Raw genomic sequence first — 27,088 nt, forward strand, 5'->3', positions numbered from 1 at the left:
GTTGGCTAACTCTCCACCCACGTCCAGCCGCCTTCCTCCTGGCCAGTTGCCAGTGTACAAACCTGCCCCGTTCCCCGATAGCCTTGAGTAGCCAGATGACAGAATTCTTGGCCAATCATTTAGTGAGGCTGTAGAGAGATAAGGCTGTAAAATTTTACTTTTCAGGAAATCTGGAAACCTATAGTCTCCATGCCTGATCAGCAAAGGAGTTCTCTGTGGGCACCAGAGACAGGGACACAATGTGGAGACCTGCAAGTGTGCCTGGCCCTGAACTCACAAGCATAGGACAAGCTTCCTGAGCATTGAAGAGAATATGCGGGAGAAGCAAACACAAACTGAAAGAATATGCAAGGTGTCTTTCCTGGATGTTATTCCACGACAGATAGTAGGGGCAGGAGCGATGGAAAGAGACTGAGAAGATCTGGACATGGAGGCTGGAATGGCCAGGGCGTGATTCAGAGAGGCAGAGGCGCAGAGAAGGAAGGTGGATTTTAAGGCTGGAAATCTGAGGGTCAACAGTCCAATTCACTCAGAGACAGAATCACAGCACAGCCCTCGCTGATGGCAAATAAAGGAGTACAAGAGGACTGGAAAGAATTCTGCTAACAGTCAGGAGCTACTGAGGAGGAATTTGTAGCAAAATTAGCAAGTGGAGATGATGGTTTTTGGCCGTTTTTCCTGTTCTTCAAGAAAACAGGAGCTAACTAGAAGGACTGGAGAACTAGTGGGGCTGCTAAAACTAGTGGGGAGCCCCCTAGAAATGGTGACATCGCCCACCAAACAGACCCCGCCAAGGCTGTACCTGGCCTTATGTCTCCTTCACCTTTCTCGCCCCACGCAGCCACCAGATAGCCATGCCCAGCAGCCCCCTACAAAGCCACAGAGTGCCCAGTGTGAGCCCCAGCAGAAACACAAAGACATCCAGCAGGTATTGTTCATGCCAGGGCTGCTGGAAGGCATAGGGCTTGAGGTGCGCCGCCCCGCCTGTTTGGAGGACATAGTCAATCCAGCCCACTAGCCGCTGTGTGGGGCTGAGAGGGTGGGAACGCAGGATGACGCTGGCAGCCACTGCTGCGGATTTGTACCTGTTGGGAGAGATAGAGAGGGGCATTACTAATGTGATCTCACAAGAGTTAGAATGTGTGATCCATTCTATATGATGCATTAAAGACTGAGTTTCAAGGAAATTTTGTTGGCCTGGCTTTGCAATAATCTATCTGGTTCCCTTAAAAGTTTAATCATGACACCTACATGCAAAGATCCATGTTTAATGCTAAAAGTCTTAAACTACGGCAGGGTGAGGTAATCCCAGCACTTTGGGAGGCTGAGACAGGTGGACCAGAAGGTCAGGAGTTTGAGACCAGCCTGACAAACATGGTGAAACCCTGTCTCTACTAAAAATGCAAAAAAAAAAACGGGCGTGGTGGCGCATGCCTGTAATCCCAGCTACTTGGGAGACAGGCAGGAGAATCGCTTGAACCCAAGAGGCAGAGGTTGCAGTGAGCCGAAGCCACTGAACTCCAGCCTGGGTGACAGAGCAAGATTCCGTCTTTAAAAAAAAATTTTTTTTTAAAGTCTTAAACTACAAAAAAGTAACTAAGTCCACAAGGAGTCTTATGATGTAGCCTAGGAAAATTATGTAAATGTAATTATTATACGTATACATGGAGCACCTACATTGTGCCAGTCTCTAAATGGGGTGACAAACCTCACCCTGGGGAATATCAGGCACAGGCTTCACATTTCCCCAAAATGAAAAGGTAGGAAATGATTCTTAGCATCTAATTAAATGCTCTTGCTCTCAGAGGACACAGGTCAGCTGTTGGCATCACACACATATTATTCCATGTCCTAGAAAATACAGTTTTAATCTAAAGCAAAACAAAACCAAACAAACAACAACAACAAAAAGATTCCCATAGTGCCCTTAATGCTTTTGCCTTCATTCGTCATTATGACCACAACCCCAGAGAGCTGCATACCTCTCGTCTTCCATGATTTGTTTCATCTTCAGAGCCAGTGTCTCTGCCTTGAGCTTCTTTAACGGAATAGAGACACCAAACTTTTTGGCTTCTACTCGGATCATGTTTTCAGGCTGGTCTCCAAAGACAGGGATCCCCACCATAGGCACACCATGCTGGATGGCCTCCATTATGCTATTCTGCCCACCATGAGTGACAAATAGACGGATGCTGGGGTGAGCTGTTGTAAATAAGAAAGAGGGTGGGACATTTCAGGATGAAACTTTCAAAACATCAGGCAGAAATGAAGGGAATAAGAAAATGCCAAGGGGATCTAGTGGTGTGTTGGAGCCATTGCATCTAATGACTGTGCTTGGGACACATCCAAGGTTACAGTTCCAAGATACAGGATTCCAAGCATTGCTGTCTTATGGAAACATCTCTCCTCAGCCAGAAACTCAGCTAAGGCTTAGAACTGAGTGAATTCTATAGAGAAGAATGTTGAGCAAGGCACACATCTCTATCTGTCCATCCATTCTTCATTCTCTGTCCTCCCTGTGCCTCCCTTTGCTTCCCTCACCTCTATTCTGTATGTCTCTCTCTGTTTTTACCTCCTTTGTCTATGTTGAGCCCTCTTTTACCCACTGACAGCTAATTTCCCTTTTCTTGTATTCCTGACATATTCGTTGACATCATAACTCATGTGTCACTCATAAAACTCGCATTGATTGTATGGTATCCTCAATTATAAAAGAAGCCCCTTGAAAGTAGACTGGATCCTTCACCCCCTGTATTTCCAGTTCCTGTCTTTCCATGCCGGCATTACTTAGAGCTAATTAAAGTGGCTGTTGATAATGACAAACACGTCTCAACCTGGGTCACTCAACTGCAGTGTGCATCACACTCCTTGTCTCTTCTTTGAAATGGAAGGCATGTGCCCCACCCCAGAATTTTAAAAAATATATTTACGGAAGTAGGACCAGGAATCTACAACTTAAATTGCCCAGATTCTTTTGAGCCTTAATCTTGGTTGTGAACTTCTGCTCTAGTCAGTGGCTGTGGCAGTGTGGTGTCTTTAAGAAGCTGTACTGGGCACAGAGAAGACCTGTTGGGGGCAAGGGAGCTCTCTGGTCCCAAACAACTCAGTAGACAAAATCACCAACTGTGAAGTTGCCAAGCTTGGCACACAGGTATGTTGGCACATCCTAAAGACATCATTGGCATTAATGATGTGATGGTAGAAGTTGCTCAGACCCTTAGTAAATTAAAAGGATGTGTCCACATTTATGTGTGGATGTGTGCTTCTGTGGGTGCACGTGGCCAAACTGGTGCTCACGAAGTCACTAAAGGGAGTGGCGACTCTCCCAACCCCTGGTATATACATCAGAGTTGATAGGTTGTCTTGAGTTTTGTTTGGGTGACATTGTCCAAGACCAAATGGAGTAGAGTTAAAGAGACTTGACAGGAATATCACATAGGGCTACAGACATCTGGCCTGGGACAGAAAAGAATGAAGGAAAGATGGCTGTTTTGGCATCTGATCCCATTGGAAGTAAAGCCTGGTTTCCCAAGAACTCTAGCTGGCTGCTACTTTTCTGTCCACTGAGCCTCACCTGTACCTTTCAATAGCTCCTTTTGAGGCTGGTACAAATGTCCAGCTAAAAGTCAGAGCCCCGATGAGCCCCAAAGACAGGTCAGTGTAAGGAGAGGAGCAGACCTGCGCAGCTCTTACCCAGGAGGTCACTCTGAGGAAGCCAGTCCACAATTTTCACATTTGCAGCCAGGTGGACATCTTTGGGCAAATGAGAACACTGACACTTCCATATCACCCCTTGGGGTAGGTGGGCAAAGGCATTGTTCATCTCCTCGAAGATTTCCCGATTCTGACAGGTGTTCACCATGGAGCCCAAGGTCACAAGGACAAAACCAGAGTCCCCAAACTTGGCAATGAAGTTCTCAAAGTCCTGGAGAAAGATTACCAAGGTAAAGAGGTGACGAAATTGTTGGTGAAAGCTTAGTTGACCACAAAATGAAAGTCAGATTATTTACTGAGATAGTGCCTTGTCCTCACTGTCCCAAAGCTATTATCATAGCTCCTAGTATAGCTCAATACTAGCTGCATTATGGTCATGTGTTGGTGGGAACATCTTTCTTCCTTGAAACCCTGACCCTAGTATCAGGGCCTTTCTTGATCTTCCACCCATTACAGGTCCAGGGAATCACAGGAGTTTTCCAAGGTCACACTAGAGGTAATAGTATCTGGAAGAGCATTAGTAGGTAGCCAGGGTCCAACATGAGGAGTGGGACTTCTGGAGGCTGGAATGGAGAAGCTGTGCTGCAGGCAGAAATGGTGGCAGAATAGGATAAGGCTCCTCTCCATCTACACAAAAGGTACCATTTTAGTGTGTTTTCCTCCAGTGTTTTATGATAGTCTCGGTCACTGATCTTTTTATGCATACTTCATCCTGTACCTCAGTAGTTCACTCACAGGATTGCAAATTACAACCACAGAGAAAGATTTTTTTAAAGCAGCAATGTCATAGGGAGGTGGAGGAAGAGAGCAGAATAGAGGCCTAAAGTGATTGTGCCCCCCGCAGGAATACCAAATTAACAACTATCCACAAGGAAACACCCTCATAAGATCAAAAAAATCAGGTGAGCAACCACCATTCCTGGTTCTAACATCATACTGAGGAACGAGGCACTGAGAAGGTAGGAAAGACAGACTTGAATTACCACGTGGTGCAGAGAGAGAATCTGTGTGCTTAGGGAGGCAGAGCCCAGTGACTATAGACTTTGCACTGGAAGTCAGTGCTCTGCAGTCACAGAACAAAGCAACACAGGAAAGAATTCAGCTGGCACCCATGCAGGGAGCATTTAGATCACCCTTTGCCAGAGGAAAAGCATCCACCTCAGCAGTAGGAACCTCAGTGCTTGTTAGACCAACCACCACAGGCTAAAGTGCTCTGGGATTCTAAATAAACTTGAAAGGCTATCTAGGCCACAAGAACTAAACTTCCTAGAGTGCACGTGACCTGGTGAGAAACCAGCCAGGGCAGCCAAGGGAGTGCTAGTGTCACCCCTCCCCCAACTCCAGGCAGGACAGCTCACAACTCACAGGAGAGATTCTTTCCTCCAGGAGAGGAAAAGGAAGAGTGAAAAAGTCTTTGTCTTGCAACGTGGATACTAGTTTGGCCACGGTAAAATTAAGCACCAAGAAGAATCCTAACATCTCCATATCTCAGCCTTAGCTCCTGGACAACATTGCTATACATGCCCTGGGTCAGAAGAGAACCTGCTGCCCTGAAGGGAGAGACCTAAGCCTGGCAGGGTCCCTCACCTACTAACTAAAAAGCCCTTGGGCCTCAAATAAATATCGGCAGTAGCCAGGCAGTACTTCTCATGGGCTTGGTGTGACAAGGCCGTGGGCAAAGACTCCTGCTTTAGAAAGGGAGGAGGTAGAGTAAGTAGATCCCTACCATTCCCAATTCCAGGAGCCAGTTCCCAGACAGATTTGCTAGACCCAACCTGGGCCAGAAGGGAACCTGCTGCCCTAAAGGGAAAGGTATAGGCTTAGAAGAATTCACCACCTGCTGACTAAAGAGATCTTGAGCCTTGAATAAACATCAGCACTAACCAGGCAGTAGTTATCATAGGCCTTAGATGAGGCCTAGTGCTGTGTTGGTTTCAAGTGTGATCCAGTATAGTTTCAGTGGAGGTGGCCATGAGAGTATTTGTGTCACCCCTCCCCCAACTCCAGGCAGTTTAGCACAGGGAGAGAGAGAAATTCTGTTGATGTGTGGGAAAGTAAGGGAAGAGAACCAGAGACTCTGCCTGGTAATCCAAGGAATTCTCCTGGCTTTTACCTAAGACCACCAAGGCAGTACTTCTACAAGTCTGCAAGAGTTGGCATGACTGAGCTTGGAGTGCCCCCTAATGCAGACACAGGTGCAGTGACCAAAGACTTAGATTACAATACTCAATTCCCTTTGAATAGGAAAGCTTTCTCAAGGACAGGTAAAAACAAGCCCAGATTGCAAAGATTAGAATAAATACTTAACTCTTCAATGCCCAGACATTGATGAACAAGTTACAAGCATCAAGATCATCCAGGAAAACATGACTTCACCCAGCAAACCAAATAAGGCACCAGTGACTAATCCTGGAGACACAGAAAAATGTGATCTTTCAGACAGGGAATTCAAAATAATCGTTTACAGGAAGTTCAATGAAATTCAAGATAACACGGAGAAGAAGTTCAGAATCCCATCAGATAAATTTAGCAAAGAGATTGAAAGAATTAAAAATAAAAAAGTAGAAATTCTGGAGTAGAAAATGCAATCAACATACTGAAGAATGCATCAGAGTCTCTTAATAGAAGAATTGATCAAGCGGAAGAAAGAATAAATGAGCTTAGACAATATAGATATAAATAGAAACAACAAAACCTTAGTGGACTGGGAGATAAAGTGTAGAATTTTTATTACTGTTCTTTTTTGCTTATTAGTTTGTTTCTTTTTGCAATCAAAGTTAAGTTGTCATCAGTTTAAAATAATGGGTTATAAGATGTTGCTTGCAAGCCTTGTAGTAACCTCAAATCACAAAACCTACAACAGATAGACAAAAAAAAAAAATGTGAGAAATTAAAACATACAACCAGAGAAAATCATTTTCACTGAAAGGAAGACAAGAAGAAGGGAAAGAAGAAAGAGAAGATCACAAAACCAGAAAACAAATAACAAAATGGCAGGAGTAAGACCTTACTTACAAATAATAACATTGAATGTAAATGGGCTAAACTCTCCAATCAAAACAGAGTGACTGAATGAATGAAAAGAGAGACTTAACATTGTCACCTCCAAGAAACATACTGCCTATAAAAACACATAGACTGAAAATAAAGGGATAGAAAAATCTATTCCACACAAGTGGAAACCAAGAAAAAAGAAGGAGTAGCCATACTTACATCAGATAAAATAGATATCAAGACAAAAACCATGAAAACAGACAAAGGTTATTATATAATTTTTAAAAGGTTGATTCAGCAAGTACATGTAACAATTATTAATATATAGGCACTCAAAATTGGAGCACCCAGACATATAAAGAAAACATTATTAGAGGTAAAGAGAGAGATAGACCCCAATACAGTAACAGATGGAAAATGTAACACTTTCAGCATTCAACACATCATCCAGACAGAAAATCAACAAAGAAACATTAAATTTAATCTGAACTACAGATTAAATGAACCTAATAATATTTGTAGAAATTTTCTTCCAATGACTGTAAAAAAGGCATTTTTCTCCTCAGCACATGGACCATATTTAAGCATAGACCACACATTAGGCCATAAAACAACTCTTAAGAAATTCAAAATATTGAAATTATATGAGGTATCTTTTTAGACCACAATGGAGTAAAACTGTAAGTCAATAAAAAGAAGAACTCTGGATACTATACAAATGCATGGAAAATAAGCAATATGCTCCTGAATGACCAGTAGGTCAATGAAGAAATTAAGAAGAAAATTCAAAAAACTATTGAAACAAATGATAATGAAAATACAACATACCAAAACCTATGAGATAGAGTGAAAATACTAAGAGGAAAATTTATAACTACAAGTGCCTATATCAAAAGAGTGAAAGACTTCAAATAAACAATTTAAGGATGTATCTTAAAGAATTGGAAAATCAAGAGCAAACTAAATGCAAAATTAATAGAAGAAAGAAATAATAAAGATTACAGCATGAAATTTAAAATTTAAAAATATAAAAGATTAATGAAATTAAAAGTTTGTTTTTTGAAAAGATAAACAAAATAGACAAACCTTTAGCCAAACTAAGAAAAGAGAGAAAACTCAAAAAAATAAAATCAGAGCTAAAAAAGAGACATTACAACTGACACTACAGAAATTCAAAGGATCATCAGAGACATCTATGAGCAACTATATGCCAATAAATTGGAAAACCTAGAAGAAATGAATATGTTCCTAAACACATACAACTTACCAAGATCAATCCATGAAGAAATCCTGAACCTGAACAGACCATAACAAGTAACAAGACTGAAGTTGTAATAAAAAGTCTCCTAGCAAAGAAAAATCTAGGACCCAATGGCATCAGTGCTGAATTTTACCAAACATTGAAAGAACTAATACCAGTCCTACTCAGACAATTCTAAAAAATATAGACGAGAAGGGAATACAAGCCCTGTATTACCTTTATACCAAAACTAGACAAATACACAACAGAAAAAGGAAACTATGGGCTAATATCTCTGATAAACATTGAGGCAAAAATCCTCAACAACATACTAGCAAATCAAAATCAATAACACATTAAATAGATCATTCATCATGACCAAGGGGGATTTATACCAGGAATGCAAGGATAGTTCAACATATGCAAATCAATTAATGTGATTCATCATATCAACAGAATGAAGGGAAAAAATATGATCATTTCAATTGATGCTGAAAAAGCATTCAATAAAATTCAAAGTCCCTTCATGATAAAAACCCTCAAAAACTGAGTATAGAAGGAACATACCTCAACACTATAAAGTTCATATATGACAGACCCCAAACTCGTATCACACTGAATGGGGAAAAACTAAACACCTTTCCTCTAACATGACAAGGATGCTGACTTTCACCACTGTTATTCAGCATAGTACTGGAAATTCTAGCTAGAGCAATCAGAAAAGATAAAGAAATAAAGGGCAGTTAAAATGGAAAACAAGTTAAATTATCCTAGTTTGCAGATGATCTAATCTTATATTTGGAAAAACTTAAAGACTCTACTGAAAAAATCATTAGAACTGATCAAAAAATTCAGTAAAGTTGTAGGATACTAAATCAACATATATAAATTAGTAGCATTTCTATATACCAACAGGGAATAATCTGAAAAAGAAATCAAGAAAGGAATTTCATTTACAATGCCCACAAACAAAATAAAATACTTAGGAATAAAGTTAAACAAAGAAGTAAAAGATCTCTACAACGAAAACTATAAAGAATTGATGCAATTAATCAAAGAGGACATTTTTTAAAATGGAAAGCTATTCCACGTTCATGCACTGGAAGAATCAGTATTGTTAAAATGTCCATACTACCCAAAGCAATCTACAGATTCAACCCAATCTCTGTCAAAATACCAATCGCATCCTTCACAGAAGGAGAAAAACTAATCCTAAAATGTATATGGAGCCACAAAAGACCCAGAATAGCCAAAACTATCCTGAGCAAAAAGCAAAACTGGAAAAATACATTACCTGACTTCAAGTTATACTACAAGCCTATAATAACCAAAACAGTATGGTACTAGCATTAAAGCAGACACATAGACCAACAGAAAAGAATGGATAACCCAGTAATAAATTCATACATCCGTGGTGAACTCATTTTTGACAAGGGTGCCAAGTACATAAGGACAATCTCTTCAATGAATGATGCCAAAAAAAAACTAGATATTTATACACAGAAAAATAAAACTAGACCTCTATATCTCATCATACAAAAAGCAAATCAAAATTTATTAAAGACTTAAATCTAACACTTTGGGAGGCCGAGGTGGGTGGATCACCTGAGGTCAGGAGTTCGAGACCAGCCTTACCAACATAGTGAAACCCCGTTTCTACTAAAAATACAAAAAATTAGGTGGATGTGGTGGCAGGTGCATTTAATCCCAGCTACTCAGGAGGCTGAGGCAAAGAATCGCTTGAATCCAGGAGGCGGAGGTTGCAGTGAACCAAGACTGCACTATTGCACTCCAGCCTGGGCAACAAGAGCAAAACTCCATCTCAAAAAAAAAAAAAAAAGAGGCAGGGCACGGTGGCTCACGCCTGTAATCCCAGCACTTTGAGAGGCTGAGGCGGGTGGATCACGAGGTCAAGAGAGCGAGACCATCCTGGTCAACATGGTGAAACGCCCTCTCTACTAAAAATACAAAAAAATTAGATGGGCACGGTGGCGCGTGCCTATAATCCCAGCTACTCAGGAGGCTGAGGCAGGAGAATTGCCTGAACCCAGGAGGTTGCGGTGAGCTGAGATCGCGCCATTGCACTCCAGCCTGGGTAACAAGAGCAAAACTCCGTCTCAAAAAAAAAAAAAAAAAAAAAAAGACTTAACTCTAAGGGCTCAAGCTGTTAAAAATGGACAAATGAGATCACATTAAGTTAGAAGACTTCCATATAACAAAGGAAATTATCAACAAAGCGAAGGGATAACCCATGGAATGGAAAAAAAAATGTGCAAATTCTTCTTCTGACAAGGAATTAATAACCAGAATATATAAAAGCTCAAACAACTCTATGAGAAAAAAAATCTAATAACCTGATTAAAAAATAAGCAAAAGATCTGAATAGACTTTTTTCAAAGGAAGTACAAATGGCAAACAGGCATATAAAAGGTTTGCTCAACATCAATGATTATCAGAGAAATGCGAACCAAAACTACAATGTGATGGCTTTCATCCAAAAGACAGGCAATATCAAAAATGTGGAGAAAGAAAACTTGTACACTGTTTGTGGGAATTTAAATCAGAACAACCACTATGGAGAGCAGTTTAGAGGCTCATTGAAAAATTAAAAATAGAACTACCATAAGATTCAACAATCTCACTGATAGGTATATACCCAAAAGAAAAGAAGTCACTACATTGAAGAGGTATCTGCAGTTCCATGTTTATTGCAGCACTATTTGCAATCAATCTAAATGTCCAACATCAGATGAATGAATAAAGAAAATATAGTATATGTACAGAATAGAGTACTCATTAGTCATAAAAAAGAAAGGGATCCTGTCATTTACCACAACATTATAGCACTTTATAGCACAACAGGGTGACTACAGTCAACAAAAATTTATGATACATTTTCAAGTAACTAAAAGACTATCATTGGAATGTTCATAACATAAAGAAATGATCAATGCCTTGAGGTGGTGGATCACAAAAAAAAAAAAAAAAAAAAAAAAAAAAAGCAGTAATGCTCTGTCCCAAAAACAGACCTAGGCAGCTTATATCAAAGTCCCCTCGGTGGCGCTTAACAAAGTTAGTGTTGTGAAAGGAAAATAAATCTCAGGATCCTTAAATTGTTACGCCAAAGAGAAAAGTCAAGCTGGGAACTGCATCAGGCAAAACTGCCTCCCATTCCAATCCTAAATATGATAGCTACAAATATTTGAAAAAAAAAAAAAGCTGCATACCTCCTTCACCATTTGCCCACAAGAAAATTCCTTGTGGACAAAGAGCAGATGGAACTCAAAAGCATCCCTCTGCTCACCTGAGACAAATATATGTCAGCTTGCTTCCTTTGCCCTATTGTTTCACTAAGCCAGACTAAGACATAAGTGACTGTATCTGTAAATTGCGCATTCAGTGAAAGGCTAATCAGAGACTCCAAAAAATGCAACTGTTTGTCTCTTGTCTGCCTGTGACCTAGAATCCCCCTCTCCTGCCTTTCCAGACCAAACCAATGTTTATCTTACACATATTGATGGTTGTCTCATGTCTCCCTAAAATGTCTAAAACCAGCCTATGCCCTGACCACCTTGGGCACATGTCGTTAGGACCTCCTGAAGCTGTCATGGGTGCATCTTTAACCTTGGCAAATAAAGTTTCTAAATTGTTAAGACCAGGGCCATATATTTTGGGCTCACAGTATCTAATGTCTTAATTTTGTGTTGAGCACAATTTTGTCAATTCTTACTTCCAAATATTTTTTTCAACTCTGATTCTGATTCTTTCTGCCCTATAGGGGCTCACCCCAGCTCCCAACCTGTCATTCTATTAAGTGGTTCAGCCCCTGCTAGATTTCAGCCAGCGTACCACTTACCATTCCAAAGGACCTCTTTGAAACAGCCTTGTCATCATTTTTATAATTATAAGGCAACATAAACCATTATATAAAAATTGGAAAATGCAGTGAAGAAACATTTTTTTTTTTTATGTATATTGTCTCACAACCATTATAACACTTACTCCCATTGTTATCCTCTTAACAATGTCCTCCCCTTACTCCATGGTGGAGGCCTGACCCACCCACCTGATAGCTAAGGTTTCTGGTAAATCCCCGCAGTTTTACTCATGCAATTGAATCTTCTACTGCACTAGTCTAACCAGCACTGCCCAGGGAACCCAGCCTCACGGCCATGTCAATTACATCATCACACACTGGGCCCTCTGCTCCCCAACCTGGGGCGCTTTCCCTCTCGGCTTCATTCTTAAAACTTCCTGCCACCAATGCAAAGCTGATATCACCCACAGATCATTCCCCAACTCTTCCTGCTCACCCAATGCAAGGTCAGAGGAGGAAAAGTGAACATTTTGGTATCTGGAAAGCCCAGGCCCTCAGGGCTTCTGAAATACATGGTGGTGGGAAAGTCACCTATATCACCTGAGCTTCTGTCCTTCTCCATTTATAAAAATGAAGATGATCACACCTCCCTACGGGTGGCAGGATATTAAATATGATAAATTCTGTAAAATGGGAAACCAGTGCTCAGAGGCAGCAGCCGGCCAACTCATCTTAGCTCTCCTCCCTTTGGAAAATTTCTCTAGCAGAGGTTCTGAGTTGTGAAACGGTGCTGTGCATTCAAATCACCTGGGTTGCAAATTACAGCGGCAGGGGTCCACCCCAGACAAATCAAATCAGAAGATCTAGGTGGAGCCCAGAGCCAGGGCTCTATAGGCAGATAACACCAGTTCTTGCTGTCAGTCCCATGCAGTCCCACCCTGCTTACTCTGAATCCACATTGTTGTCTGTTTCATTGTGAGTAGCTTATCTCCTTAACAATTATTGCATGTAATGGGCACTAATTACATATTTATTGTACATGTGATCATACAAAATAAAAATGCAAACAAAAAATAAAATTTTAACTACAGGGCTTATTTTACCAAGGCTAGAACTAGAGTGTGGCAAGAGAGGAGACAGAGGAACTCATATGAAGAGGCCCTTGATCTCAGGATGGTGCAAGGCCTAACACTGTACTTGCCCAACCCTGAAATTCAGCACTTTATTTAAAATCATGCCCTAGGTGCTCCCTTACATATCCCCACTTCAGTCTCAGGATCCCACGGGCAGGAGGCAGCCACCAACTATGCACTGAAGGCCTCTGTGTGAATTCCAAACTGAATGCTAAGGGTTCACTTACTTGTGGAACTGGTTTAATAGGTTTTTCCATCAAGCCCCCAACATAAACAGTGTTGGGAAGGAGGGGCCGGGCAAAATCAAAGGCAAAGTCAGAGTTAACGAACCACAACTCTGCTTTCAATAGAAGATGAGACAAAACCGGCCTAGAGCCTTCTGTGAAATGCTCCTTGATGGTGTTGTCAAATGTAGACTGCTTATGCCATTGCCTCCTGCAGAAACTAAAGAACATCAGAAAATTCTTTACTCTGCCCCAGAAGTCCATGTGATCAGTCAGAAAGGAATGGAATACTGGCACATAAGACAGAGGGCTTGGTAGCCCAAATTCCAAAGAGCTGAATGAGGTGGAAAGAATGGCCACAAATGGCTTGTCAAGCTTCTCAGCAATCAGGAAAGGACAGTAGTCAAAAGTTTCAACTATCACCATGTCGAAGTTCTCATTCTTTAAGGAATCCATGATATCCTTTCTCCTTAAAAAATGACTGCACTGCAACGCCAAGTATTCTAGAATGTTTAATAAGTTTTCAAATTTTTCTCTGTAAGAAAAAAATAAGTAATGAATATTCATGGAAGTGTTAAATTTACAATATATAAAAGTATCTTGAGATACAAAGAAAAATTTCCCAGAGAAGCAACAACCTTTCTAGCAGTCACCCACATATACAACCAGTTTCCCACAGACACTCTCTGCCATGATTATCCTGGCTTAAATGTTTCTACTCCCTAGAGCATACCTTTCTCCCTTCTCCTTTTCTCCCCTCATCCAAATCCCAACCACTATCAATGCCGATTCAAGGTCCTTCTACTCTGAGAGCCATCTCTGACTGTAGCAGATCTCACAGTTCTGTCTCCTCGATAAATTAGGTGACATTCTGTTTAGCCCTCATTTGCATATGGACTTCTTATGAGTGATTTTCTTATTTACCCAGCCAAACTGTGTAAGTAACTTGATGATAGAGTTTGTCAGTATTGATGATATGTGCTATGTTTTTAGCACTGTGTGTTTGCATATGAGAGATTTCCTCAACCAAGGAATTCTTTGATTACATTACAACCAAAAATCTCAGCTGAAAATGAGAATTCCACCTTTCTATCCCTGGGAGTTAAGCAATGGAAAAAAACAAAAACAAAGGGAACCTGATTTTTGAAACACATTATTTGTTTTCTTTATTATTATTTCTTTCTTTATTGTTTACTTACATTTTTATTTTACATATTTTTATTTATTATTTATTTAATTATTTATTATTACTATTTCTTTCCACCTCAATGCAACCTGTGGTATTCAGATAAGATAATCTCAAAGCTTTACTGATATGTGCCTATGCAAAGGGACGATTCTTTTGCAATGAATTCCCAATAGTGCCTGCATAGAATATGATTCTATTTTACAGAATGTTGGGGAAGTAGATGAGGATGCCTAGGCCAGCTGCAATAAGTGCAAGAGCTCTAGATATCAGAAAACTACTGACTGCATGGAAGACTGAGAGAATCAATTCCCTAACACACCTGTAACCTGTGCACACTGTACCATTGCCCTCCAGTTAGAGAAGGTCCCTCACTAGTGATAGGCAGATTGGCTGAAGTCATCCTCTGCTGTACGTGTTTAAAGACTCACATAACAAAGGAATGGCTGCCAAACATTTTTGAAAGTTTCAGTAATGGGCTAGGCACGGTGGCTTACGCCTGTATCCCAGTACTTTGGGAGGCCAAGACAGGTAGATCACCTGAGGTTAAGAATTTGAAACCAGCCTGGCCAACATGGTGAAACTTCATCAATACTAATAATACAAAAATTAGCTGGGCGTGGTGGTGCACACCTGTAATCTCAGCTACTTGGGAGGCTGATGCAGGAGAATAGATTGAACCCTGGAAGCGGACTTTGCAGTGAGCCGAGATCACACCATTGCACTCCAGCCTGGGTGACAAAAGAAAAACTCTATCTCAAAAAAATAAAAATTTAGTAATGTAATAAAATTTTTAGAATGTAGTTCATTAGTCATATTTATAATTAAGCTAATAAAATATTTTAAGAATGCACTCTTACCCACACCTGTCCTTAAAAATATTAAACTGGGTAAGAAGAGTGAGGCATATGCTTAAAATATGTAATTAACTATGCAAGATGATAAGGCTAAGTGTCAAATAGGTGGGTTAGATCCGACATATAGAGGAGAGAATGCAGTGCTCCAGCTTGGGTGAGGAGGGAGGCTTTATGGAAAAAGTCAGATTTGAGCACTACCTTGACTACTGAGTAGAATTTTCAAGGAAAGAAGAGTAGGTAAGGCCACTGGATTTCTGTGTTTTCTCTTTTGTGTCTAAAATTAAAAAGTTATGTGTTCTTTCCCATCCAGATTAAGCAAAATGAGTCAGTTTCATGTTTCATTTTGTACCAGATTGATTACTTTTTGAAAGAACTTTGCATGGCTACATATTTAACTTCTATAAAAGCAATATTCATAAGCCTTCTTTTTATTTATGAATATATATGAGAAGAAAGGAAGACAGTAAATGGGAAAAGGTGACTCTAATTTTCCCACCAACAATGAAAAGTTGAGGGGCCGATCCAAATTTCTGTGTTGGGGAGATTATAGGCAACGATTATAGGTGAAGTGTTGCAAGGAAGTCCAGGAAAAATAATTTCCCACTTTCTACAGAAAAGCACTCATGCTTATAGTGTAAGGAAGACAGTACAGAGTAAAGAATTTCCAGTGATTTTACTGGATGATGTGGCATGCAATACTCATCTATTCCCCCTATCATCTCTCTCTCCATCTATCAATCCATCCATCCATCTGTCCATCCATCATCCATCCATCCAACCATCCACCCATCCATTCATCCACCCATCCATCACTTCCTCTTATCCTCTTTCCAAGTACCCATGCATCCATCCATTGATTTGTATGACTAAAATAGTGACTCTTTGGTTCAAAGAATTAAAAAAACAATTACCTTCCACATAAAGTTTCTTCCAAAAAGAAATTGAAACTCTTCTTAAATTCTCTTTGATGATCTTCAGGTGCAAGCCAACTGATAACTTGGTATGATTTTTCCTCCTTTTTAAAATCTTAAGAAAACAACAACAGGTTAAAACAAGTTAAATATGCTACATAAAAGAGTGACATTAGCATAATAATAACAAAACTTACTTCAAAGATTATTTATTTGAATAGTTGCTTCTTTAAGTGTTTTTTAATGTATGCATTCATTTATTTTTGAGACAGAGTCTTACTCTGTCATCTAGGCTGGAGTACAATAGCACAATCCTAGCTCTTTGCAGTTTCAGGCTTCTGAGTTCAAGCAGTCCTCCTACCTCAGCCTCCCAAGTAGCTGGAAATACAGGCACGCATGACCACACCTGGCTAAGTTTTTTAATTTTTTTGTAGAGACAGGGTCTCGCTATACTGCCTAGGCTGGATCCAAACTTCTGGCCTCAAGTGATTCTCCTGCTTCAGCCTCACAAACCATGGAATTACAGGTGTGAGCCACTGGGCCCAGCCTTCGTTTTTTATCTCATTTTGCTGCTTTCTCATTCAATCTTATAAATTGATGAAAATTTATTGAAATCGTTACAATAATTCAAGATTTCTTTTTCAGTTTAAAGTTATAGAAGCTTCAATTTAAAAGTATAGCTATTTGTCTCATTTTACAGGTCAAGAAAACAAAGGTTAATTTAGTTTAAAATAATTTGTCAAAATTACACACATAGAAAGTGGTAGAGTTTGTATTTAAATACACTACGTCTATTTGATTCCAGAGCCTCTGTTCTTTCTGTTTTACAAAACAATTATTTTTATTATTTAAAATGATACATGCAAATAATTTTTAAATTCAGTCAAAAAGTACTAACAGACTTCGTTGAAAGAGTAGTCCCCATCACCTCGACTGACCAGCTTGGCCTTTCTTCATTACCCACGTGTAATAAGAAGTCTGACTCCATTTTCGCTGTTTGCCTCTTGACAAATTTCAAGCCACATTTCACCTTCCCCTTCCTATGCTTCATCTGAGCAAACTGGTAAGAAAACCTACACCTTCTCTCTTATCCCTGGTAGGAGTTTCAACCCATGCAAGTCAGGACAATGAAGGGAAATCCTCAGCCCATCCTAACCCCTCCTCACAATAAAAACTCAAGCCAGTCATCCCTCCCTGCTCTCTAAAGCCATTTTTCTGATTTGCCTGGTAGCCTGTCCCGCTATTCCAAAAAAAAAAAAAAAAAGGAAAAAAAAAACCCTCACCCTATGAGTCATAAACCTTTCATAGTGTGCCTTCCTCAGATGACATCCAAACCAAATTCTGTGTAAGGATTGGGGGTATATTAACACATAGTCCCACACATATTAAGGTCCTTATATTCAAGCTAATTGAAATGAAAGACTCTATCCAAGTATCTACCGGCAAATCCTTTGCAGTCATAGAGTTAGCTAGCATGTTCTTTTCCATGCTGATTTTAACAGCCACAGTGTGTCTTTACCTTGGAAGAAACACAATGCGTGGCTACCCATGGTGTAGTTCAGCAGCCTTACTATCGCCCACAACCTTTGCCAGCAAGATCCACTGCTTCTAGTTTTCTTCAGGAGTATAGATATAATATTACATTGAGGGTGTCCTCCTCTGAGGAGATTGATTTGCCACACTCATTTAAGACACAGAAACATTCAAAAAGGAGCTCACAAAGAGGATAAGCCATTGTCCTATGCAAAGTATCAGACCCAGGCCCTCAATTACATTACAAAGGATCATTTGGTTAGTTGAAGGCCTCTCCATCCCCAATACTATTAAGAAACAACTATTGAGCCTCCCTGTGCCCATAATGTTACAAGCCTAACATCTTTCTTTTTTGAGAGAAAGAAAAAGGGGGAGAGAGAACAGGATTCTTGCTCCATTGCCCGGACTGGAATGCAATCTAAAAATAGGTATTAAAAACCTCTTTTATGCCGATAATTGTGCTTAACAATGGAGACAGGAAGGAATAAGGGAAGAAAATAACAAATAGCCAACCAATATTTCATTTAAGTCTGTGAAATGCTATGCAAATGCTGAAGAGCGATTTACTTCCAATTTTCCAATTATGAGGTCACTTTCAAAATAAGTGTAATGTAATACTGAGAAAAATGTATGTTCTGTGGACCTGGGGTGGAGAATTCTATAAATATTCACTAAGTTTACTTATTCCAGGTCTAAGTTCAAATCATAGATGTCCCTATTAATTTTCTATGTCGTTGATCCGTCGAATATTAACAATGTGGTGTCAAAATCTCCCGCTATTATTGTGCGGGAGTCCAGGTCTCTTTATAAGTCATTAAGAACTTGTCTTATGTATCTGGGTGCTCCTGTATTGGGTGCATATATATTTATAATCATTAACTCCTGTTGTTGCATTGATCCTTTTACCATTATGTAATGTCCTTCTTTGTTTCTTTTAGTCTTTGTTACTATTAAAGTCTATTTTGTGAGAGACGAAAGTTACAACTCCTGGTTTTTTTTTTTTCTTTTTTTGCTCTCCATTTAATTGGTGAATCTTCCTCCATCCCTTTGTTTTGAGTCTTTGTATGTCGTTGCTTGTGAAATAGATCTGGATACAGTGTACCAATGGGTTTTGACTTTTTATTCAATTTACCTGTCTGTGTCTTTGATTGGGGCACTTAATCCATTTAAATTTAGAATTAATATTAATATTTGTGAGTTCAATATTGTCATTTAATGCTAGCTGGCTATTTTGCCCATTAGTTGATGTAGATTCTTCATTATAGAGATACTCTTTATGTTTTGGGAAGTTTTTGGGATGACTGATACTGGTTGTTCCTTTCTGTTTGTAGTGCTTCTTTCAGAAGCTCTTGCAAAGCAGGCCTGGTGGTGATGAAATCTCTGAGTGCTTGCTTGTCCGTGAAAAATTTTCTTTTTCCTTCGCTTATAAAGCTTAGTTTGGCGGGATATGAGATTCTGGGTTGAAAATTCTTTTCTTTGAGGATATTGAATATTGACCCCCACTCTCTTCTAGTTTGTAGGGTTTCTGGTGAGAGGTCTACTGTGAGTCTGATAGGCTTCCCTTTATGGGTAATGTGACCTTTCTCTCTAGCTGCCCTTAGAATTTTCTCCTTTATTTCAACCCTAGTGAATCTAGTGATTATGTGTCTTGGAGTTGCTCTACTTGAGAAATATCTTTGTGGTGTTCTCTGGATTAGCTGGATAGATTCTAGCCTTACTAGATTAGGAAAGTTTTCCTGAATAATATCCTGAAGAATATTTTCCAACTTGAATTCATTCTCTTCATGACATTCAGGTATACCTATCAATTGTAAATTAGGTATTTTCACATAGTCCCATATTTCTTGGAGACTTTGCTCATTCCTTTCTACTCTTTCTTCTCTAATCTTGTCTTGTTTCATTTCATTAAGTTGGTCTTCGACCTCTGATATCCTTTGTTCTGCTTGATCAATTCAACTGTTAAAACCTGTGCATACTTCACGGAGTTCTCGTATTGTATTCTTCAGTTCCATTAATTCACTTATATTCCTCTCTAAATTGTCTATTCTCGTTAGGATTTCATCAAACCTTTTTTCAAGGTTCTTAGTTTCTTTACATTGGGCTAGAACATGTTCTTTTAGCTCACTAAAGTTCCTTATTATCTACTTTCTGAAGCCTAAATCTGTTAATGGAATGCACTCGTTCTCCATCAGGCCTTGTTCTTTTGTTGATGAGGAACTGTGATCACCTGTAGAAGGAGAGGCATTCTGATCTTGTGTATTCTCAGCCTTTTTACCCTGGTTTCTTCCCTTCATTGTGAGTTCATCCACCTGTCGTCTTTGTAATTGCCTACTTTCAAATTAGGTCTCTGAGTGGATGTCCAACTTGTTGATTCCCAGCGCTGAAATCTGAGCAACCCACTGTGCTGGCCAAAACAGTGGCATCAAGATGCGTGGTGCTTTTCTGCCCGGGAATCTCCAGTCTGGCTTCCCTCTTGAGTTCCTTCTTCAATCAGGTAAATGGGTGACTCTGCCTTCCCGGAGCTGCAAACATCGATCAGTCCCGTTTACTCTGCACCAAGAACCACCACGCAGGCAAAACCACGACGCCGGCCACAATAGTTGCCCTGGTGACCCGTGGGGCTCCTCCACTGGGAATCTTCTGGTCTGTGGGTAACAAAAATTCGTCTGAAAGTGTGGTGTCCTCTCGTTCTGTGCGTTTTCTCTGGGAGCTACAATCCCGAGCTGCTAGTGATCAGCCATCTTGGATCTCTCTCCTCAAACCTAACATCTTTTAGGCCTTTCTGCATTCTAAAGACAACATATTCCTTATTTGTAAATTTTACTTAGGTCCACTCATGTTTATTACTTAAAAATCAGCCCACTTTGAATAGGATCTCCTGTAACAGAAGGCTCCAGAATCTATCCAAGTTGCAATATAACAGCCTCTCTCATTAGTGCCTCCCAGAGACACCTGCACTGTAAAGGCTTTCGCATCCTCCTTTCATGCCAACTGGAGTTCTTCTGAGCACCTGTTATGGCTGTTTCAGTTTCCTATTGTTGCTTTAACAAGTTACAACAAAGTCACTGGCTTAACACAACACAAGGTATTATCTTATAGTTTGGGAGATCAGAAGTCCAAAATGGGTCTCATTAGAATAAAATCAAGCTGTGGGTAGAGCCACATTTCTTCTGAAGGCTCTAGGGAACAATCCATTTTCTTGCCTTTTCCAGCTTCTTGAGGCTGCCTGCATCTCTGGATCATGGCCCACTTCCAAAAGTCAATCACATCGCTCTGATTTCTTCTTTCATCATCACTTCTTTAACTCTCCTACCATTTTCTTTCCTTTATAACAGGGATGTCCAATCTTTTGTCTTCCCTGGTCCACATTGGAAGAAGAAGAATTGTCTTGGGCCACATATAAAATACATTAATGATAGCTAATGAGCAAAAAAAAAATAGCAAAAACAATCTCATAATGTTTCATGAAAGTTTATAAATTTGTGTTGGGCCACGTTCAAAGCAGCCCTGGGCCTCCTGCAGCTGGTGGGCCATGAGCTGGATAAGCTTGCTTTATAAGAACTCTTGTAATTACAGTGGACTCACCTGGGTAATCCATGATAATCTCCCTGTCTCAAAATCCTTATATTAATCACATCTGCAAAGATCCTTTTGCTATGCAAAATAGCACAATCATAATTACAGGAATTCGGACATGTATATCTTCAGAGGGGGGCATTATTTGCCTACTACACTGTGTTCTCTAGATCCCAGACATTCACATACATCCCTCATGGAATGAAAATGTGTTCATTCTATCCCAACATCCCTCAAAGTCTCAAACAATTATATCATCAATTCAAAGTGAAAAATCTCATCTAAAGCTCATCAGCTCATAATTCCCAAAGCACATCATCCGAATAATCTACATCAAGTGTGGGTGAGAGTCTGGGTGTAATCCATCCAGTAGGTCTCACTTTGTTGGCCAGGCTGGAGCACAATGGTGTGATAATGGCTCACTGCAGCTCCGGCCACCAGGGCTCACACAATCCTCCTGCCTCAGCTTCCCAAGCAGCTGAGACCACAGGAGCATGCCACCATGCCCAGCTAATATTTTATTTTTATTTTTAGCAGAGATGAAGTCTCACTATATTGCCCAGGCTGGTCTCAACTCCTGGGCTCAAGTTATCCTCCCACCTCAGCCTCCCAAAGTGCTGGGATTACAGATGTGAGCCACTACATCTGGCCAGTAGTTTCTCAAAGTTTATTGGAACTGCCACCATTCATTTTTAATCGAACTTTTAATTTAAATCAATTTAATTTAGTTACACTTTTTGAAATTAAGAAATAATTGTCTTAAAAATGAGTATACTACAACTATTTAATCAGATATCCAGTTAAGGCAGACACAAAGGGAGCTAAATGACATTCAGTGGAGAATATGAAACCTAATTAAAATATATTAAAATGGTTTTAAGCAGGGACTCAAAAAGACATTTGTATACCAGTGTTCTTACCAGCATTGTTCGTAATAGTCAAAAAATAGTCACAATAGAGAAAGCCAATTATGTGGCTGAACAGCCTTTTGCTATATCCATCAATGGATTAATGGCTAAACAAAATGTGCTGTATCCATAAAATTGAATATTTATCCAACCATACAAAAGAAGTTCTAACACACGCTACAATATGAATGAACCTGGAAGATATTATGCTAAGTGAAGCAAGCCAGACATAAAAGGACAAATATTGTATCATTTTACTTTTATGCAGTACCCAGAATAGTCAAATTAATAGAGAAATAGATAGAATAATGGTTATCAGGAGCTGAAGGTAGAGGGTAAATAACAGAAGTCACTGTTTAATAGGTAGAGTTACACTTCATGATGACGAAAAACTTCTGAAGAGGGATGGTGATCACGGTCGTACAACAACGTGAATGTCCTTAAAGCCTCTAAACTGTACATTTGAAAATGAGGCCCGGTGTCATGGCTTCTGACTGTAATCCCAGCACTTTGGAAGGCCAAGGTAAGCAGATCACCCAAGGTCAGAAGTTTGAGACCAGCCTGGCCAACGTGGTAAAATGCTGTCTCTACTAAAAATACAAAAAAATTAGCCAGGCATGGTGGCTCACGCCTGATGGTACGCACCTACAGTCCCAGTTACTTGGGAGGCTAAGACATGAGAATCACTTGAACCCAGGTGACGGAGGTTGCAGTGAGCCAAGATCACGCTATGGCACTCCAGCTCAATTTAAAAAAAAAGAAAGAAAGAAAATGGTTAAAATGGTAGATTGTATGTTATATATTTTTTACCACAGTGAAATTTTAAAATTTAAAGGAAAAAAATGTAGATAAAAAACAGTTTTGGCCAGGCATGTGGCTCACGCCTGTAATCCCAGCACTTTGGGAGGCTGAGGCGGGCAGATTACCTGAGGTCAGGAATTCAAGACCAGCCTGGCCAACATGGTGAAACCATGTCTCTAATAAAAATTTAAAAATTAGCCAGGCATGGTGGTACATGCCTATAATCCCAGCTACTCGGGAGGCTGAGGCAGGAGAATTGCTTAAGCCCGGAAGACAGAAGTTGCAGTGAGCTGAGATTGTCCCACTGCACTCCAGCCTGGCTGACAGACTGTGACTGTGACCAAAAAAAAGAAAAAAAAAATGAACAATAGCAAAGCTTGATGTTACCTTCAAAGATTTATAATATCTCAGAATTTTGTTCCTCAAAGATGCTTACTTTTGGATTTTTTTTCTTTTTTAAATTATAGCTTTAGGAGGGGCATGTCCAGGTGTGTTGCATGGGTGTATTGCATGATGCTGGGGTTTGGTCTTTTCCCTGAGCAACACTTCCATATTGAGCAATTTGGAGCATAAAGTCCTAAATCCACCCAACTCTGTCATCAACCAGATCTTGAGCAAATCTGTTAAGTTCTCAGGGTTTCTGTTTCCTTGTGGATCAACAGAAGAGTTGATAAGATTTATGAGCTTCATTTTGGCTGAAATTCTTTGGATTCAATGACTCCATTAAGACCATCTGAAATCACTATGTGGAAACTCGTGGGCAGCCATTTATTTTTTAAGAATGCAAGACCATCTCAGTGATAGACTCCTAACTTAGCTGCATAAATAAGGGGCCCCCTGAGAAAGCTTACTTAGATTCCAGATATCACAAAAAGAGGAACAGTAATCTATAAAAAGAAAAGTGATTCTTACATAAAATAAGTGTTAAATAAGGCTGAATATTTCTGTTCCATCTGTATATATATAGAGAGAGAGTCTTTGAGATGGAGTCTTTCTCTGCTGCCCCGGGCTGGAGTGCAGTGGTGCATTCCCAGCTCACCGCAACTTCTGCCTCCTGGTTCAAACGATCCTCCACCCTCAGCCTCCCAAGCAGCTGAAATCACAAGTGGGTGCCACCATGTTCCGCTAATTTTTGTATTTTTTTAGAGACAAAGTCTCCCTATATTGGCCAGGCTGGTCTCAAACTCCTGAGCTCAAGTGATCCACCTGTCTCGGCCTCCTAAAGTGCTGGGATTACACCTCACCCAGCCCCGTTCAACATATTTTTTGAGCCATGTTATAAAGTAGTATTGTTAAAATAATCTGTAATAATGAGCAGATGGTTGCTTGGGATAGAGTAGAAGTCAAGTAAGAGGGAAAAAAAATGGGAGTATGGAGTGTTGAGTCCTGGTAATCAGAGCCTAAGAAGCTTTTTGGCACTTTATGTGCAAGCACGCATGCGCGCGCGCACACACACACACACACACCCTTTTCATTTTTCCAATTGAATTCAATTTTTAAAAAATATTTTGCTAAGCCTTTCTATGCAAAAGGCATTTTGCTCTTTGCTTGGAGTAGGAGAAATCAAGAAAAGTGAGAAACGATACCTGGCATAAAAGGACCTCTTTTATGGTTGAGCATGGTGACATTATGACCATGATCTTGAAGAATCTGAGAAACCCGGTCCATCAGTAGATGATGGCTTCCACCTAGGAATAATTAACAGCTTTAGTTCTATAATGATTGGAACACAGTGTCTGAAGTCAGTAGTGATAAATCCAGAAGAGGAAAGGTAGGGAAACAGGACATGGATCATGAGTGGAGGAAAATGAGTTTTGTCGGTCTCATATCCCTCTGGGTAAAACTCAGCCCACTCACCCAGAGCATGGCTGCCCAAATCCTTACCTGTGGCTCGCCTCCGTGAGAGATTGCCTCTTGTGATTCACGGTATCCATGTCAGTGTAATGAGCTACTATGTACTTAGGCCGTGGGAGTTCCTCATCCTAAGGTACATGTACATTTTAACCAAGGCCTTACGGAGACACAGAGTCCAAAGAAATAACTGCGTTGGTGGAAATACAGGTATGGTGTTGTACATATGAATGTGAATGGTTCCTAAAATACAATCAATGAGAGCTGTTTCTGGGATCCTGCTCTTTGGACATTTATGCTGCTATAGGAGATAGAAATCTTAAAAGAGATCAGTCCAAGAAATCATCACTGGGACAGAAGGAATGTGGGGCCACTACTTAGAACCCAAATCCTTAAGATTCTAATGTATTTGAAAAGAATGTACTTAATTTAGGCAAGCAATGATCAAGTTCTAACTAAGACATTTGAGGACAACTGGGGAGCCCTTGTGGTGGGCCTGCTGGTTGCACAAGAGACTAGGGAACCACTGATTCCACAAAAATCCTACCGTCCTAAGGAAAGAGAGACTTGATCCTCAAAAGAGGTACAAGTTTCATGAAATCAATGTCTTCTCTTAGTACATGTTCTGATAACACAGCCTTGGTTTGACTCTAAGGATCTCAGCAGTAGAGAAAGGAAGATCAGAAGAGAAGGTAATGTAATGGTAAACACCAGACGTTTGGGGGTGGGAGTGGAAGGGGAGGAGAGTAGTGTGCAGCTCTCTGAATGACTCAGTTTACCTATACCCAGACTTGAATAATCTAAAGCAACAAGTACAAATCTGCCACAGGTCTTGCTCACTTTAATCCATGTGAGAACAGGGAGCCGGGAAGAAGGGGTCCCCACAGAAGCACCCATTCATGGTGGAACCTGGGGAGTCAGATGGCATTCTGGGGCAAAGACCAGGATTCCAGCACCTCAGAAACGATACCAGCTCCCTCTTGGAGTCTGAGGAAGGACGGCCATGTACTTTCAAGAAGTTAAGAAGTTCTGTTGCTTTACTGCTACTAACACTCAGAAAGAGGAGAAAAAGTCTTCAGATGGACTGGCACGGTTTCTTAAACAGTGATTTTTGAAAATCCCAGTGAAAAGGGCTTCAGAGTAAAAGTTGTGGAGAGTGTGGTCTTGCGGCAAGAAACCCTAAGTTAATTCCTCATCGGACATTAGGGAGGCCACATGTACTCTTAAGAAACGCATCTCACTCCCCGTCCCTCAGTTGCCCTCTCAGGAAATCAAAATTGGCACTGAATTAGATGTTCTGTGTGGTTCCTTCGAGCTCAATGAGACCTGATTCTCTGTGACTAAAAGGAATCCATTCGAACCCACTATGGATTGAAGTACAGTCTTGGGGAAGCTCGTTCCTGGGATGATCCCTTTATGCTCATACATGTTTCTCTTTTATCTTCTATTCCCTTTGGGGTAAAAATAAAAGAAATAAAGCTGAGGCCCAAAATGCAGAATTAATAGTCCCATGAATCCCCCAAGAACTGTCAGTGACACAGGTAAAAGGAATAAAGATCCGAATGACCTGGGTCCTCTCCTCAGCCCTGGGCGGTTCTCCAGGTCTCCTCTGGAGGAAAGCACTCCACTGGCCTTGCAGCCCTGAAATACCCTGCCTGCGCCACCCTGGCTCCGGATGAGCTTCACAGAATTTGCAGTGCTGCCCTCAAGAGCGCCTTTCCCTGGTCTCCAAGAGCCTGAAAACACTCGCCATCGTTTGCACTGGAAGCTACTGCGCACTCCCAAACACACACCCTGTGGAGCTTAGGGTGAGCCTCTGAAAATCCCACTGCGCCCTGGAGAAGGCAGCCCAGGGTCTCAAGCTCTGGGATGAATCTGAAATTTCTGGCCCCAGTCATGTCCGATGGGGAGCGCGTCCTGAACAGGAAGAGAGAGGAAAGGAGAGTCTCTTTTTTCCGAAACTATTCTCCCCTCCTCAGCAACAGAGTTCCCTTTCTGCCCCACAGCTGGATAGGCTTCTCCGTCCTCCAGCCAGATCCGCAAGCCTAGCCTGGAAAATGACTTGGATGACTCTGATCAAGCGCTGTTCGCTGAACCCCTGGTGGCGCGGGTATCCGGGATGTGCCTGTCTGTGAATTCTCTGGCCAAGCACTCACCTACTGTAGATATTGTCAGGATTTTGGCGGCCTCTGAGATCAGGACCCCAGGGAGAAGGAACCCCACTAGAAGCAGCACGCGCTGCCCAGCCATGCCCACTTCCACAGGAGCCGCGGATCTCAGCCTGGGCTGCGCGCTCTGCGCCGGGCTAAGGTACCGGGTACACCTCAGTGCGCCAAAGGCACT

The 27,088-nt window shown here is 40.8% G+C and overlaps 1 protein-coding gene across 1 annotated transcript; it reads right to left on the reverse strand.

Moving 5' to 3' along the window:
- On the reverse strand, positions 1–27,088 carry UGT3A2 (UDP glycosyltransferase family 3 member A2). The gene is made up of 7 exons (XM_012459977.3): positions 26,902–27,088; positions 24,481–24,582; positions 16,077–16,191; positions 13,126–13,657; positions 3,694–3,925; positions 1,983–2,202; positions 1–1,085 (listed from the first exon to the last, which is right to left on the reverse strand). The coding sequence occupies exons 1-7, from the start codon at positions 26,993–26,995 to the stop codon at positions 809–811; spliced, it is 1,572 nt and encodes a 523-aa protein (XP_012315400.2). The 5' UTR covers positions 26,996–27,088; the 3' UTR covers positions 1–808.

Source organism: Aotus nancymaae, unplaced genomic scaffold (genome assembly GCF_030222135.1).
Source record: "Aotus nancymaae isolate 86718 unplaced genomic scaffold, 86718_ANA_hifiasm-v0.15.2.pri h1tg000014l, whole genome shotgun sequence".
NCBI classification, from domain to species: domain Eukaryota; kingdom Metazoa; phylum Chordata; class Mammalia; order Primates; family Aotidae; genus Aotus; species Aotus nancymaae.

Bases quoted from the DNA above. Each gene is read 5' to 3' on its own strand.
- UGT3A2 (XM_012459977.3), bottom strand. From the start codon at position 26,995: ATGGCTGGGCAGCGCGTGCTGCTTCTAGTGGGGTTCCTTCTCCCTGGG. The intron at 16,192-24,480 runs GTATCGTTTCTC...TGTTTTCTTAAG, and splicing joins AAGAGGTCCTTTTATGCCAG to ATTTTAAAAAGGAGGAAAAA. The intron at 2,203-3,693 runs GTAAGAGCTGCG...TATTTACAACAG, and splicing joins TCCTCAGAGTGACCTCCTGG to CTCACCCCAGCATCCGTCTA.